Source organism: Hemiscyllium ocellatum, chromosome 34, assembly GCF_020745735.1.
Source record: "Hemiscyllium ocellatum isolate sHemOce1 chromosome 34, sHemOce1.pat.X.cur, whole genome shotgun sequence".
Classification (NCBI taxonomy): Eukaryota; Metazoa; Chordata; class Chondrichthyes; order Orectolobiformes; family Hemiscylliidae; genus Hemiscyllium; species Hemiscyllium ocellatum.
Window position 1 is genome coordinate 29,899,014 of NC_083434.1, and position 16,757 is coordinate 29,915,770.

Here is a 16,757-nt window from a genome sequence, read left to right on the forward strand (position 1 = left end):
TGCCTCTCTCTCTCTCTCTCTCTCTCTCTCTCTCTCTCTCTCTCTCTCTCCACCCCCCTCTCTCACTCTCTCCACCCCCCTCTCTCTCTCTCTCCACCCCTCTCTCTCTCACTCTCGCTCGCTCTCTCTCTCTCTCTGTCCACCCCTCTCTCGCTCTCTCTTTCCCTCTCCACCTCTCTCTCTCTCTCTCTCTCTCTCTCTCTCTCTCTCTCTCCACCCCTCCTCTCTCTCTCTCTCTCCACCCCCTCTCTCACTCTCCACCCCCCTCTCTCTCTCGCTCTCTCTCCACCCTCTCTCTCCACCCCTCCCTCTCCCTCTCGCTCTCTCTCTCTCTCTCTCTCTCTCTCTCTCTCTCTCTCTCTCTCCACCCCCCTCTCTCTCTCTCTCCACCCCCCTCTCTCTCTCTCTCCACCCCCCTCTCTCTCTCTCTCCACCCCCCTCTCTCTCTCTCCCCACCACACCCCTCTCTCTCTCTCCTCCCCACTTCTCTGTCTGTCTGTCTATCTCTCTCTCCACCCCTCTCTCTCCACCCCTCTCTCTCTCTCTCTCTCCACAACCCCCTCTCTCTCTCCACAACCCCCTCTCTCTCTCTCTCTCTCTCTCTCCACCCCCCCTCTCCACTCCCACCCCCACCACCACCCCTCTGTGCTTTAACGTATCTGTCACCTAATTTATTTGTGTTCCTGTCTCTGTTCTGTCCTTTTAGTCGAGGATATGTAGAAAAACGAGAAGAACAAAGACTGGCCAGAGAAGAAAGGTTTGCCTGTTCTCGTAGAAATGCACGCAAACTATTTGTTCACTTGTGAAGTAGTCATTATGGTTTGGTGAAACTAATCAACTTTATCGGCAGTTAACATATTTTCCATAATCTTTGTGGGTGTTTTTGATTAACATCCTGGTGTCATTCCGAAACTGGTTACTAGGGATGCCTTCACATTGACTGGATTAAGGAATACCTCTGAAATTCGATAACTTGTGGCTTCTTTTGATATTCAAATAATGAATAAGGCCAATCACATTTGTCTCTCCTGATTGCAGCAAACATTGAATTGTATTAAGCTAAGTGATAACAAAGTTTCCCTTGTATTTTTGCCAAAGGTGTATTGGGGATTTTGGACCATTCCTAAGGAAATTCCAAGCCGGTGTAATTTTATAATATGGTTGTGCTTTCGGCTGCCACAAAGAGTGAACGTTTCTGATTTCGGAACTGCTGAGGACTAACCCTCACTCTGCTCTCACCGTTAAACTAACTAAACCTATCATTTATCCTATTTATCTTTTATTCATGACGGTCTATCACACAGTGACACTTTGAAAAGTAGACTGTCGCGTGCATGCAGGTATTGTGATCAATAGATAATAATTGCTTTGAAGCTGGAGCAGTGAGACAAGATTCCACCTTCTAATTTTTATTTTAAAAAAAAGGCAAAAAGCTATTTTTATTTCATAGGCAACTTCTAATGACAGAAAATAACAGCCTTCTTGTGCATTTTGTGTGGAATGAGTTTTTTTGTTTTCACAAGCAATCCCCAACAGGATTGGAGGGTTTAAGTTATGAAGGGAGGCTGGATAGGCTGAGGCTTTTTTCACTGGGACATACGAAGGTTGATGGGTGACCTTATAGCAGTTTATAAAATTGAGGGGTATAGATAAGCTGAATGGCAGATATATTTTCCCTAGGGTGGAGAACTCAAGACAAGGAGGCATATTTTTAAGGTGGGACAAGAAAGATTTTAAAAAGACGAGGCAATTTTTTTTTGACAGAGGTTTGTGTGTGGAATGAACTTCCTGAGGAAGTAGTGGATGTGGGTGCAGTTACAATGTTTAAAAGATATTTGGATAAATGCATATTGTCCAAGCTCAGACAGGTGGGGCTAGTTTAGTTTGGGATTATGGTCAGCGTGAACTGGTGGATCGAAGGGTCTGTATCAGTGCTGTGTGACTCTGATTGCTCCCAGCTTTTGATGTCTTATTTTCCTGTTTCATTCACCACCTTAGAAGAACCATGTTGTGCTTTCCTCACTTGTTGGAGAATCTCTTGGATCAGCCATTGTATGTAAAGTCAGAGAGATTTGTTGATTTTTTTTTCAGGAAGCCTGTAACCTAATCTATAAAATGGTATCCAGTGCCCTCTTTTCCCCGTGGCTGCCTGAAACACATTAACCTTGCATGCAGGTGGAATGGCTAACAAGCTACATGACAGTCTAACTCTCTTTCGTCTTAGAAGTAAATGGACCAACTGCAGCACACTGTTTACAAGCCGATATCTTTGCCGCCTTTGTGGGACTTTGGGAGATTCAGAGGTCTGCTCATTGCAAACACAAAGACTGCTGGCGTTGTCTCCAAATACAAGTATTGTGTATCACCACCTCAGGAAAGACTATCTAAGCCCCCCTTTGATTTCTAACAATCAAACCAGCTAAATGTGTATTCAGACACTCTGCAAGAGCTAGTCACATTACCACCTTTATCTACCCTAAATTTCAAGCTATAAAATGCAAAGAATTATAATTTTAAAAACCTTCTAATTGCAACATGATACTGACACAAAATATATAGGGTTAACCTCCAGATTACAACCAGCTTTAAGCAATGAAAGTCAGAAATTAGATCACCAATCTCTGCCACCAGTCAACTACACTCTTGAATTCCAGTTGCAGTTGTGGCAATGACCACTGAGCATTTGCCATTAACTTAAACATTAATAATTATATTAGACTATAATATGCCTGAACTGAAGGTTACTGATCTGGGGCCCTTTTCCAGAACCATAAGCTGGTTTTAGAACAGGAGAAGTCCACCACGTCTGTCAGCTCTCTGCAAGAACATCTCGACATTAATATTTGAATCGAAGGCCTATCAATCAGCAAGCAGTTTGGGACTCTTGAACTTATTGAGCAAGCTTTGACTGTTCTCCCACCGGCCCCATTCTCTCACGTTAAACCTCCCCCCGCCCTGACCTTTGAGAAACTATGACTTACTGTTTCAAACCATTGACACTCCCGCAATATACTGTGTAATTTCTTCTGCTAATTTGAAGTTAGGTTAGAATACTTTAGATGAGATTACTTAGTGTGGAAACAGGCCCTTTGGCCCACCAAGTCCACACCGACCCGCCGAAGCGCAACCCACCCATTCCCCTACATTTATCCCATTCACCTAACATTACGGGCAATTTAGCATGGCCAATTCACGTAACCTGCACATTTTTGTGTCTGTGGGAGGAAACCGGAGCACCTGGAGGAAACCCACACAGACACTGGGAGAACGTGCAAACTCCACACAGTCGATCGCCTGAGTTGGGAATTGAACCCGGGTCACTGGCGCTGTGAGGCAGCAGTGCTAACCACTGTGCCACCATGCCGCCCAGCCGCCCATATGTTGTATAATGAACAAAGCGATGGGCAGATGTTCCACTCATACTGTGTGATTGTTCCCTCCCCTTTCCATTATTAAGAATGCACCCATCTGACCCATCTTCATCTTGCTTTGTAAATAGACATGCACTGACCTGCTTTGGAATTTATCAGGTGCCATTCTCCGTTACTCACTATTATCAAAGCCAGGTACGTGGTTGTCTTTGAATCCTGCCTGCTTATAAATTCACTAACCCAAACCAGGATTCAGTGTCAGGTACTACCAGATACAGACTCCAGCTGTTTCTGCTCATCCCTGGGGCCAGTTCTCTGTTGCCCAGGTATTACCTTGCCTTTTGCAAAGAAAATTTCTTATGTTTTGGATAGCCATTGCATACATAGATACCAGTGGCATGTCTTTAAAAACAATATGTCTTCTGTTCTTGCAAATTTTAGTGGCATTCAATATCAACAAGTGATGTTTCACCTTCCAGGCTACCTAGACTTAAGGATTTGACAGCTGTCAAAGTGCTGAAGTCTTTTTTTACCCAATCCATCTGGGCTGAATTTGAACCTTGGCCACAGAGAGAATTGCTACCAATGTGATCCTGGATTTGTGGTCTTTTTTTGTTGGAGTGTTTTTCAGTGCTGTTGATTATAATCAACCTATTTTACAGAAACGCCTTTAATTTTGGTGCAAATGGTTATCGGAAAAAGAACTGAGTAAAAATAAACCGAAAGATGTCTGGCTTGGGAGTACCGGGAGTTATACTTGATGCCAATGTTTTGAAGTCTGAAGAGTATGATTGGTAGCACACAGCGATAAACAGTTCAGAAGCACTGTCCAAGTAAATGCAAAACAGATGTATTTTTCTATTCCTAAGCAGCTTTTGATGACTAGACCCAACATGACGTAAAGTTCCACATTGTTGGAATCGATGCAGGTTCAGGGAGGCGAGGCAACATTTAGAAGGTGGTGAAAGCTTCTGTGTCACTTTGCATCAAGGATCTTTAAAGGACTGGAAGAGACCCCACTGACTTTTTAAACAAAAACTCTCCATTGATGTGCTTAAGCTTTCTTGCAGTCTGTCTGCAGGTAACACCCGAGCTGCAGCTATTTAATCTTTCCTTCGATTTTCTCTGTGTGGTTTAGTCGTTTATTTTGGCAGTATTTCTGGCTTGGGATGTGAGAGAGAGAGAGTCTGCAGTGTAATGCACGCAATGCACTACTAGCTGAAGCTTACATGGGCTTCTTTTCCAGATATAAATACCTGGAAAAACTAGCGGCGGAGGAATATGAGAAGGAAGCCAGGAATCGAGTGCCACGGGCACGGAGCGACCTATCCCTCAGCCTGAGTTCACCTGCAGCTCCATCCTCCCCTGTCACGACTTGCAGGACTCCCTCACCTGCAAAGCCTCAAGAGGAGCCTGAGCCTCCATCTGCACTGTGCGAATCACTGCAGCCTACAGAACGTGAGTACCCAGAGAGCACTTGCTTTCTGCCTATGTCTGCAAATGGGTTTTCAGCAGTCCAGAAATCAGCCAGGCAGAGGGGATGATCTGTTTGAGACCTAAGAGCCCTGTGGATCATTGCAACAGGCAGAGACCGTGCAAAGGCTGTAAGTGTACTGGTTCTTCAGTGTGTCTGGGACAGTATGCACTAGCAGAATGTGTTTGCAGTGATTTAGAAGTCATTAACAATTTATTATAAATGATAAAACAGCTGCACTAAATATGCAATTCGGAGAGCTTTGTACAGTGCGAATATATAGTGCAAATGTGCATGTGGCAGTGTACACATTCCACTCCATTCTAATGGGGGAGATTGGGTGATCTTGTTGCTCCATTTGCTCAGTAAGATATCGTCCTGGATTTAATGCTTCATTAAACTTAAAAATGCATTAACCTCAGCAAAATACAGAGGAAAGTTGCATCCAAAATAAATGGCTGTGTTTATTGTTCTCCCTTTCATTTTCTATTGATTTGCTATTCTTTGGCAACTGAATGTGATCTTAATTATCAGAGCTTGCCACTAGGGTTTGTATGATCAAGGAAGCTACAGCCTAGGGTAACTTGTTGGCTTTATTCACAGTCTCTCTGGTTTATGTACATTATTTATAATCTAGTGAGACTCTAATTAAATTACAATCATGAACAAGAGCCTGATCTGACCTCTCGGGAAGTAGAAATCAAGTTAAAAATGAAAATATGAAAGGTGTTAGGTAGAAAGTTATCCAATAAGACTTGCTTGTTTTCTCTAGAAAGAGGTTTATCTCTTTTTTTTCAAAAAAACCTTTGACCTCTGCCTTAGCTTACTCAGGCTGTCACCACTTGTATAGTCAATAGATGTGAAGCTGGAAAAGCACAGCAGGTCAGACAGGGTCAGGGTGGGTCTCGATGCGATGCCCTTTGGTCAATGCAGACTTGATGGGCTGAGTGGCCTCTTTGTGCACTGTGGAGAATATCAGTACACAATATGATTCTGTGATCAAGCACTCCCTGTTTAGCTGACAGTTACATCATCACATGTGATGACCTGATCTGTTTTGAACAGAACTTCATCTGACACTCTGACAGTTTTTTTTAAATCATGGCTGAGTTTACAATGCTCCATTTACACACCCGTGCATCCAGCAAAGCACAGAAACATTAAGACCAGTGATGTTTCTAATCATTCAGTCCTCATCTAACCATTAATCCTGTCGTAAAGCAGGCTCTGTGTGTGGTTCATTTATTCATTTCATTTCAATTTGACAAACGCAACAACTTTTAGGTTAGTATATTAGGTGCCAAACTGCACACTGAACATTCAGAAGGGTTGTGAAAAAGTATATATGAGAAGCAGAAGTATAATGTTAAAGGAAAAGATTTACAGTTAACAAAGGGAAATCCCAAAGTCTTTGAATACATTGATCATAAAATCATATTGAAAAGAGGAAAATGGTTGATTAGAGACCAAAAGAAGGAGCTAGCTGCATAGCTGAAAATTAATGTTTTGCGTCTATCTTTAACTATGAGTCAGACGCTGTCCAGGCCATTGTGAGTTAGGCAGAAACTCATTTACTAGAAGGGTTTAAAATGGATAAAGCAGAGGTGTTGAATAAACTGTATTGCTTAAAATTCATACAGCAACAGGACCAGTTAGATGCTTCCAGGGATATTTAGGAAGTGAAGATGTAAATTGCAGAGGGATTGGCAATGATCTTTCAGCCTTCCATGGGTATGAAGGTGGTGCCACAAAACTGGAGAATCGTAAATATCATGCACTTGTTCAAAAGAAATTGTAAAGGTAGGTTCAGCAATTGAGGACCACTCAGTTTAACTTCAGTAGCAGGCAAAGTTCCAGAAACAGTCATTCAGTGCATAATGGATAGATACATTGAAAAATGGTGTTGATTTGAAAGATTCAGCATAAATTTGTTAAGGGTAAAAATTGTGTCTAACTATATTTAAGGCTGAGATAGATTCTTCATCAGTGGGAAAACACAGCAAAGTGGATGTGAGGAATGATGGATCAGTCATAATCCTATTGAATGGCAAAGCAGGCTCGAGGGGCCGAATGGCAGCCTCCTGTTCCCGTTTCTATGATCTTATGACTAAACTGGAGTGTTCTGAAGAGATAACATAAGGTAAAGGCATAACATAAGAGATAAAGGCAAGGCTGTTTTGAAGTGCTGTGATTTCAAAATGCATTAAATACAGTGCCACATACACAGATTGTGATGCAAGTTATAGGTTACATGATAAATGGGATAGAAGCAAAATAAATGCAAAATTGGATCAGTAATTGGGAATAGAGAGTAATCAAAAGCCGAAAAAAAAACTGGAGATGCTGTAATGCAGAAACAACAACAGAACTTGCAGCACCTGTGGTGAGAAATCAGAATTAACTTTTCAGGTCCAGTGACCCTTCCTCAGAACGGAGAGTAATGATTACTTAGTATTTTTAAGGCTAGAGGAAGTTTCGTATTGAGGTTCCCAGGGACAGAATTGAGGCCATTGGTTTTCCTGATCGTGTAAACGATCTAGATCTTGTAATGCAGAGGACAGTTGCAAAGTTTGTCAACAGCACAAAACTTAGGAGAAGGGTAAACTGTCAGGAGCACAGTGTGGAGTTCAAAAGGGCATTGACAATTTGCTATAGTTGGTGGATAGATAATAGATGATCAATGTGAAAAGGCATGGGAATAATACACTTTGAAACAAAGCCAAGAGTGTGTAAATTAAAGAATATTCCAAATATTCTCTGCAGGAGCAGAGATACCTGGGTGTATATGTTCATAAATTAAGGATAGGTTGACATAAAGAGAGCTTAATAAGGAAACAAAAGACATGTTCACTTTGCATTCAGACTTCTAATATCCAGCCATTCACACATCAATTGGACAAGTAAAGAAAAAAATAAGAAAAGGCAATTCAGTGAAACGTGAAACAGAATAGAGATCAATTGTTTAGACAGTAGCTTCTTCCTTTTTTTTTGTTTTATTACTTTTTATTTAACTTATTCAGTTTCTCTTCACCTGTTCATTCTTTGCTTTATTCTTCTTTAGATTGAAATCTTTTGTCAAATAATCTTTCCTACTCTATCACAGACCTTCCCTTATACTTTTCCTCCTCCCTTCCTTCTGCTTGGGACGTAGGAACAGGAGGAGGCTCTTCAGCTTGTTTCGCCGTTCGCCATAAGATCATGGCTGACCAGGGGCCTGACTCTATATGAGGAGAAAGTGAGGACTGCAGATGCTGGAGATCGGAGCAGAAAATGTGTTGCTGGAAAAGCGCAGCAGGTCAGGCAGCATCCAAGGGACAGGAGATTCGACGTTTCGGGCCTAAGCCCTTCTTCAGGAATGGGCCGAAGAAGGGCTTATGCCCGAAACGTCGAATCTCCTGTCCCTTGGATGCTGCCTGACCTGTTGCGCTTTTCCAGCAACACCTTTTCAGGCCTGACTTTATATGTCTGCCTTGGACCCACATCCGTTGATATCATGCTTAATAAAGATTTGTCAGTCTCCAATTTAAATTTAACATATGAAAGAACATTGACCACCATTTGAGGAAGAGAGTTCCAAACCTCCATTACTCTTTGTACGGAGAGGTACTTTCTGACATAATTCCCGAATGGCCTGGCCTTCATTGTTAGGTCCTCGCTCTTCTATAATCTTCAACTAGTGGAAATAGTTTATCTTTATCTACCATGTCTGTCCTTGTTGATATTCTGAAGACCTCGATAGGCCACTCTTAACCTTCTAATTTCTAGAGAATAAAGATCTAATTTGTCCAATCAATCTGAAGTCCAGGTATCATCCTTGTAAACCTGCACTGAAGTCCCTCAAAGGGCAAAACATCCATCCTGAGGTGGTGACCAGGTCTGCTCACAGTATTCTAAGTGGCGTTTGACTAGTGTTTTTTATAACAGCAGCATAATGTCTGCATCTGTATACTCCAGCCCTTTTAGATATGGACACCAGTGTTTCATTAACTGTCTTGACTATATTTTCTGTAGCTGAGCATGGCAATTTAAAGAGCTATGCGCCTGAACCCTCAAACCTTATTTTTCAGTCATTGTATTTAACTTGGTGCCTTCTTTAAAAACAAAACTTAATCTATCCTCACTTCATTCCAAAATAGATAACACTTGCTTGAATTAAAATCTGTCTTCCACAGCTTTGCCCATTTGTCCAATCCTGTTGTAGGTTTGCTCAGAACCTCTTCAATTCCTATGTTTCCTCAGTTCTGATGAAAGCCCTTGAGCTCTTCTCTGATACTGTCTCATTTGCGTGTGTTTCCAGCAATTTCTGATGATAGGTCATGTAAATGGATGTTTATGTTGTTAGTAGAAGTTTGCTGTGTACAAAGTTCACTCATTCTCTTGCCTGCAATATAGAAGTGATTTCAATTCCAAGCAACTTCAGTTTGCTGTGAGGTACTTTAGGATGCCCTGAAGTCACAGGGGGCACTATATGAATGAAGTTTTTTACTCCATAGAATTCCTGTTTCATTGCTGAATATAGTTTTCTTAGACCTTGGAATCAATGAGAGTCACTGCAGTGAATTTTCAGGAGAGAGAGAGTTAAGCCATGAAACCCAACAGGATTATAACTTGGCTTGAAATATAGCACCAGAAGTCTGGATATGCTAGATATAGCGATTATTTGCAAGACACTTGAGCCGTTCTCATTTCGGCACAGTCCATAACTTGTGAAAGGAGTGCTATTTGTCTTCACAAATTAAACGCCTCGTGTGGACTGCAAATGCACAGCAGGCTGTTTCACAAGACTGATGGTGGATAATTCATTTTCATCATTGCAGGTGATGGTTTTCTTTTAAAATGAGATGTCAAGAGTTTAAATATATTTTGCACAATGGCAGAATTCGCTCATAAAATGTCATAACCGAAGTGATACAATGTCTGACTGCAGTGAATTGCAAGAAATGGATGACCGTATGCTCAAATTTAAGAAACGTGCTTGCTCTGAACCTCTTAGGAACTTTAATAGCAGTCGAATAACAAAGATCTAACCTTGTAAGTTGCCAGTACTAAGCAAAACAAGAATGAACATTTTTAGAATTTTATACATTATCTCTATTATTAGAATTAATATTTGTCAATTGCTGAGAGAAAATATTTTTACAAGAATAAAAGCTTGAAAAGCTTTATGTCCTGCAAGCTGAAATAATGTTTCTGTACTCAGATGTTCAATGAAATGCCAGATGATTGCGGTTATTGGGGACTTCATTCACAATTCCAAGCTGTCAGTGGCAATGTTCTAAAAAATCTGAAAAAGAAAACCATTGAAGTTAGGCACACAATGACCTTCTTCATCAAGGTAGAGGCAAACTATCTGCACTTGACATTTAATGGCATTGTCATTGCCAAATTCCCTGTCACCATTATCCTAGGAGGTGCCATTAACCAAATATTCAACTGGACCAGCCACATGTGGCTACCAAAACAATTTGAACATTGGCTGACTCATCTCCTAACTCCCAAAGTCCCTTTGCCAGCTACAATGTCGGAGTGTGTTAGAATACTGTCCAGCTTCTTGCATGGATCCAGCTCCCTCAGTACTCATGAATTCATTCTATCAAGGACAGGGCAATTTGCTTGATTGATTCTCCCTCCATCACTTCATGCAGTGGCTGCAATTTGAAGGTTGTATTGCAGTAATACTTAGAAGATGCTGCTGAATAATCTTTAAAGTCTCTAACTTCTACCACTGAGAACGGTAACAGAAGCAGATGAATCGATGCCAATCTATCCTACTCGCAATTATATTTTTTTTGTCATTGTTAAGTTCAAACACCCTATCTAATACAACTGTGAGAATACTTTCACCAAGCTCTAGCTTTGTAAATAGAAGGCTCACCACCACCTTCTCTAGGACACTGAGATATTAGAGTCCAATATCAAGGATTTTACAGCAGACCACTTAGAAAACAGTGGTAGAATTGGGCATAGTCAACATAGATTTACAAATCATGCTTGACAAATCTACAGGAGTTCTTAAGTTGATTGAGGAAGCAAGCGATATGGTTTATTTAGACTTATGACAAAGAGATTCAGCATGTAAAATTAAAGTGCATGGGATTAGGGACAGTGTGTGGAGATGGATAGAAAACTGGTTAGCAGATAGGAAGCATTAGGAATAAATGGGTCTTTTTTTGAATGGCTGGCAGTAACTAGTGAGTTGCCATAGGGAACATTACTCCCAATCTATGTTAATGATTTAGATGAGGGAACTGTCCAAACTTTGCAGATCAGACAAAGCTAGATGGAGTGGTGAGCTGTGAGGAGGATGCGGAGATGCTGCAGCGTGATTTGGACAGGCTGACTCAGTAGGCAAATGCATGGCAGATGCAGTAATAATGTGGGTAAGTGTGAGTTATCCACTTTGGGAGCAAAAGTAGCAAGGAGGATTATTCGTTGGCTCTAAATTTAGAGAGGAGAATGTTCAATATGACTTGGATATCCTTGTGCACCAGTGCCTATGTGCAGCAGGCGATAAAGAAGGCAAATTGTATGTTGAAGTGTGAGAATTCAAGTACATCAACAAGGCTATCTCGCCACAATTATACAGGGCACTGGTGAGGCCACACTTGGAATATAGTGATGCAGTTTTGATCTCCTAATCTGAGGAAGTTGCTCTTACTGTAGAGAGAGTTCAGCGAAGGTTACCAAGCTGGTTACTATATTGGAGGGACTGCTGTATGAAGAGTAATAAGTCATTATGGTCACTGGAGTTTAGAAAAATGAAGGGGATCTCATAGAAATGCATAAATTTTTCCCAAAACTGGACAGGTTAGATGCAGGAAGGATGTTCCCGATGGTGGGGAATCCAGAACCAGAGGTCATTGTTTAAGAACCAAGGGCGAAACTCTGTAGGACTGAGATGATGATGAGAAATCTCTTCAGCTAGAGCGTGATGGAACTCAATACCTCAGAAAATGTTTGAGGCCAAAACATTGTATTTTCAAGAAGGTAGATCTATATTTTGTGGCTAAAGAGATATGGGAGGACAGTTGGGTTAGGGCATTGAGCTCGATGATCAACCATGATCATATTGAAAGTCAGAGCAGGGTGAAATGGTCTATTCCTATTCCTGTGTCTTTTTAGTTTTCTGTGAATATTTCAATGTGCAAAATTGACGATTGTATGGAAGAAAAGAATATTGTCCTCTGATACTACCAAATATTCCCCAAATAGACTTAATCAGCGTTATGTTTGAAAGAGGTCTGTTATTAGTCAGCCTCAGCATTAAGTTCAGGTACTTGGCCCAGCTACATGATTGTACTGTTTAATTTCCTTGCAGCAGCTGTCTCCTATATCCTGTTGGATTTGGATTAAAAAGATCAGTTCACCAGATCTCCATCAGAAGAGGAGCCAGGTGAACAGGAGTATGGATTAAAGATGTGACTATAGCATGTGTTTCCTTGAAGAGCGGCTGTCTACCTGGAGTACAAGTTCATGGAAATTGCCCAATTCGGCCATATTCTGGGTTAATTTTGTGCTGGGGCCTATTCTCACTGTGTGCTAGGCTAGGCCTTTGCAGATACATTTAACTCAGGCTTGCAATAGCCAGCAGAAAAGGGAGATGACAACCTGGGCTGGATTCAAATTCACGGTCCAATGGTGAAAGACTCTATAACTCTATAATAATATTGTATACAACTGTGCCAGTTCCAGTCAAAACAGTACAAGTTATCACATTTGCTATTTTCTTTAGCTTTGTGCTTGTTAATGGGTCCTTTGCCATCAGCCAATCCAGATGAGAATTTTCCAAAACTCCGAAATGGAACCTGGTGTTGCTGTTACTACCCTGTAGTGTGGACGTTGTTGGGACTTCACAATGATCTCACTTGTGACACTGCTGTTCTTATATTGCTCACAAATTCACCTTAATTGGTGAATATATATATCCCGAAAGAGGAAAGACCAGTTGGTGTAGTGAATCAGAAGTTGTTGGAAAAGCTCGGTAGGTCTGACGGTGTCTGTGAGGAGAAATTGGTTAACGTTTCGGCTGTGGTGACCCTCCCTCCATGAAGAGAGTCTTCTGAGGAAGGGTCACTGGAACCAAGACATTAACTCTGATTTCTCCTCACAGTGGTGCCAGACCTGCTGAGCTTTTCCAACAATTTTTGTGTTTACTTCTGATTTGCAGCATCCACAGTTCTTTCAGTTTTTATTTGGTTTAGTGAATCAGCCTGATTGTGATTGCCCATAAAGTTTGCACACTGGCTTTCTCTCTTCCTCCACAAACCTGAACAGGCACAGAAGAAAAATACAAGGAAAATTGTTGGATTAACTTCCAAAATCTTAATGAAATACTTGTTTGGGAAATGTTAGAATCTTATCAGCTATTCCACATGATAAAATAACTGATCAAATTTATTGGAGTATCAGGTGGAGCCTTATAACGCAAAACATCCAGCTAGATGAACAACATAATTAAAATTTCGGAGATGGAGTTTCCCAGGGATCTCGTGAGCTGTAATCGATCCAATCGAAATGAGTTGCTGTCTCTACTGTGATACCATGTTCTCCACAGCCAACTTCCTGCCCCCACAACCTCGGACAGTGTTCACTCCAAACAGCCCATGAGGTCCTCCCCCATTCCCTTCCATGTCAATGTACAGAGAGCCTGTGTCCATTTTGCCCCCTGCGAAGTGTCCAGGCTGCTTTAGCTACTCTGCCTGTCCTTTTAAAAGGCTGTTGCCTCGAACATTGTACCCAAAGTTGGAAAATTACTGCACATTCTGAACTGGACCTCCTGACTTTGCCCATCTTGCAGAGAGTGTCCACCCCTAAACATTTGATGTGTTTGAAGATGGAAGTTGAGTTGTAACTAAGTGGCGAGGGGGCCAACTGTGACGCAATTGCCAAGCTAAAGTTTGAGATCCAGTTCACAGTTTCCGGGCACCTCTCCCAGTCTTTCAATCAGTTTGTCTTGGTTATTGCGAGACTACAGCACAGCTGCATTTTTATTCAATGTTTACACAATGCAAAAATGTAAAGAATTTCTGGTTAACCTGTAAAGTAGACTACCAGATACATTGGTACAAAAATGGCACAAGCAGGAATATACAAAAAGTACTTTCAGCATTGATCGGGGCTTCTACCCTATAATCTAACATTTAAGATGTATATAAAAATCAAGTTGCCATAATGAACTCCAGATTCCAGTCACAGAACTGGTAGCTGCCCTCAGTCCTGGCTGTGGGGTTATGATAAATTCTAACAGTCCAGTGTGGCATTGCTGCAGACTTGTCACTCTATGGTAAGGAATTACCAGGTGGGTGAGTGAGTGAAATGAATTTGAAAGCTTGTCGCATGCTGTGGAGCTCTAGTTTAATTATGCAGCTGTTTATCTTAACGCGGTTTTCTGCAGGTGACCAGTGTGCCAGAGAATTGAGCTTCTTGTGCTTTATACATCCAACACGTTGGAATGATATTTTTTTTCTCTCTGCAGCATGGGCTGTATGTGAAGCAGACTTCGCGTCTGCACCAGCTCGAAGCGAATCTGTTTTCACTTAGCCTGAAATTAATGCAAGCAATTTAATATACGTATGGGTCAGTTTATAAAATAGATCAAGTTGAACACTAGCCATCAGACATAATTACCTGATGAAGAGATTAATAAATTCTGCCGCTGGGCAATTGTGCCAGAACCTTCAGTTTTTGTAAGTGTACAAAAGGCTTGGAGTTTTTGGAGTCTGCTGGGGGCAGGTATCCTAGTGGCAGATTTCCTGTATTCTAGTTGCAGTCTGTACCTAAAAACACTGTGTTCCTCTCTCTTGTGGTTTTTAGAAGTACAACTATTTGTATGGTAAGGTCATTAAACTCTTACCGTGCAAAGCCTTCCCTCCACACTGAAATAAGTGGTAGTCCTTTCCAATGCCTTTGGAATCTTTTTAAAAGACATCTCCCATTCCTGTTTCTACCCCCCACCACCCATGCTCCCCTGCTTTCCTACAACTGAACCTTGTAGCAGTCAATAAAAACTATGAAGGACTACTCATTAACAACAGTAACCCTTTCTGCAGTTTCCTGTATCACCAAATAGTATGTATATATGTACCTGCATATGCATGGACATGGGAATAAATGTAATTAATTAGTAAAGAACACAAGGTAATTGCACAGACATATAGCTCCAGATGACATTGACAAGAGCAAGAGTGGTTTGTGGGTGGAACCTTAAAAGTTTTAACTCCCTGATGCATGTGTAATGTGTTCTGTCCAATTATGCTTGATGTCTGTGATTGTAAGTATTGGAAGCTGCCCTGGGACCTTGTAAAGCATCTGTTGCAAGCATTATGCTAGGAGCAAAACAAAAGCTAATCCATTGGATTGGCCACATAATTTTGTCATAGTGGACCAGATACAGTAAGCAATGTAATGGTAAAGCTATCAATACACTCAATTGTTATTGTTTAAATCCGACAGCTTTAGGTATCCAAAGATGCAGAGATCAGGGCGTTCCAATCAGAACAATCCTGCTCCTCCACAGGCTTCACTGTGCCAGTACCTCGGCGATCTGACTATCAAATCCACGATACCTTTGCACTAGATATATAAATGTAGCGGAAATTTATGATAAGCTATGATAAATATTAACTTACTGTCCAAAACATTTACAAGCTTGGAGTATCATTTTTATTGTTTTAATTATTGGAGATTTTTGGAAAAGTAAATAACTTTTTGAACACTCTGACCCTTCTAATCTCTGCTCATCTCACCTTGATTTTCCTCCTTGTTTTGTCCTGTGGAATTAAACATACTTAGTTTACTCTGTATACTTCAGGAAAATATCTTAAATATAGTTGGTTGAAGAGGCATCTTGTTGCATTTCTAATGAAGGATTCCCAGAGTGCTGTTGAATGATTTTCATTTAAAGCAACTTTCATATAAGGAACTTTAGCAAGTAAAGGTGACAGTCATTTTGCCAGTTTTCAGTGCAGCTTGGTGGAGAGCCTGAACAGACTGGTGGGCTGCTCCTGTGGTTATATTAATAAATGGTGCCGCTGGCCATTCGTGCCAGAACCTTCAGTTTTCGTTAGTGTATAAAAGGTTTGAAGTTGCTGGAGTTTGCTGGAAGCAGGTATCCTAGTGTCAGATTTCCTGTATTTTAGTTGCAGTCTGTACTGAAGAACATTGTCTTCCTGTCTTTCTTGTGGTTTTTAGAAGTACAACTATTTATATGGTAAGGTCATTAAACTCTTGTCGTACAAAGCCTTCCCTCCACACTGAAATAAGTGGTAGTTCTTTGTGTTGCCTTGGGAATATTTTTGAAAGATAGCTCCCATTCCTGCTCCCCACTAGTCCTGAGGAAGGGTCCTGCCTGAAACATTGACTCTCCTGCTGCTCGGATGTTGCCTGAACTGCTGTACTTTCCCCAGCTCCACATTTTCTCAACACTGTTTCCCTGTTGATAGTTAAAAATCACACAACACTAGGTGATAGTCCAACAGGTTTATTTGTAAGCACTAGCTTTCAGAGCGCCGCTCCTTCATCAGGTGAAATATTCCCACTTGTCCTAGTGGGAGGTGACTTTGCCCTAACATCTCCTGTTGATTTCCATTTTGATCTTGCTGGATTGGGTACCCCGCCAGTGACTTCACCTTCTCTGTCGTTCTCCTGACCCAGCCAGCGGCACGTTGGGCCACATTGCGCAAGGTTGTGCGCAATGCCATAGGGAGCACGGCAGCTGAGCCCTCTGGATAGACGGGGGAGGTCCTGCATGTGTTCCCCTGTGGCAGCAAACCTCCTCTTGATTGAAGTCAGTGGGCAGAAGTGGCAGACGCAGGCATTCAGCAGCTAGTGGTGGGATGCCGGTTTAATTCATGAGCTCGTTGACATCCATTATCCCTGCGACCACTGCAGCTTGCTGACACTTCAGATTAAAT

The 16,757-nt window shown here is 41.5% G+C and overlaps 1 protein-coding gene across 3 annotated transcripts in view; it reads left to right on the top strand.

Moving 5' to 3' along the window:
• The window catches only part of fhod3b (formin homology 2 domain containing 3b), a 609,516-nt gene that overhangs the window by 502,030 nt on the left and 90,729 nt on the right, over positions 1-16,757 (top strand). For 2 of the 3 annotated variants that reach the window (XM_060850278.1, XM_060850279.1), the window contains exons 13-14: positions 707-757; positions 4,618-4,829. In XM_060850278.1, coding sequence (XP_060706261.1) covers positions 707-757; positions 4,618-4,829 — 263 coding nt within the window. The remainder of the gene's footprint in view (positions 1-706; positions 758-4,617; positions 4,830-16,757) is intronic. The other variant, XM_060850280.1, reaches the window with a different exon arrangement.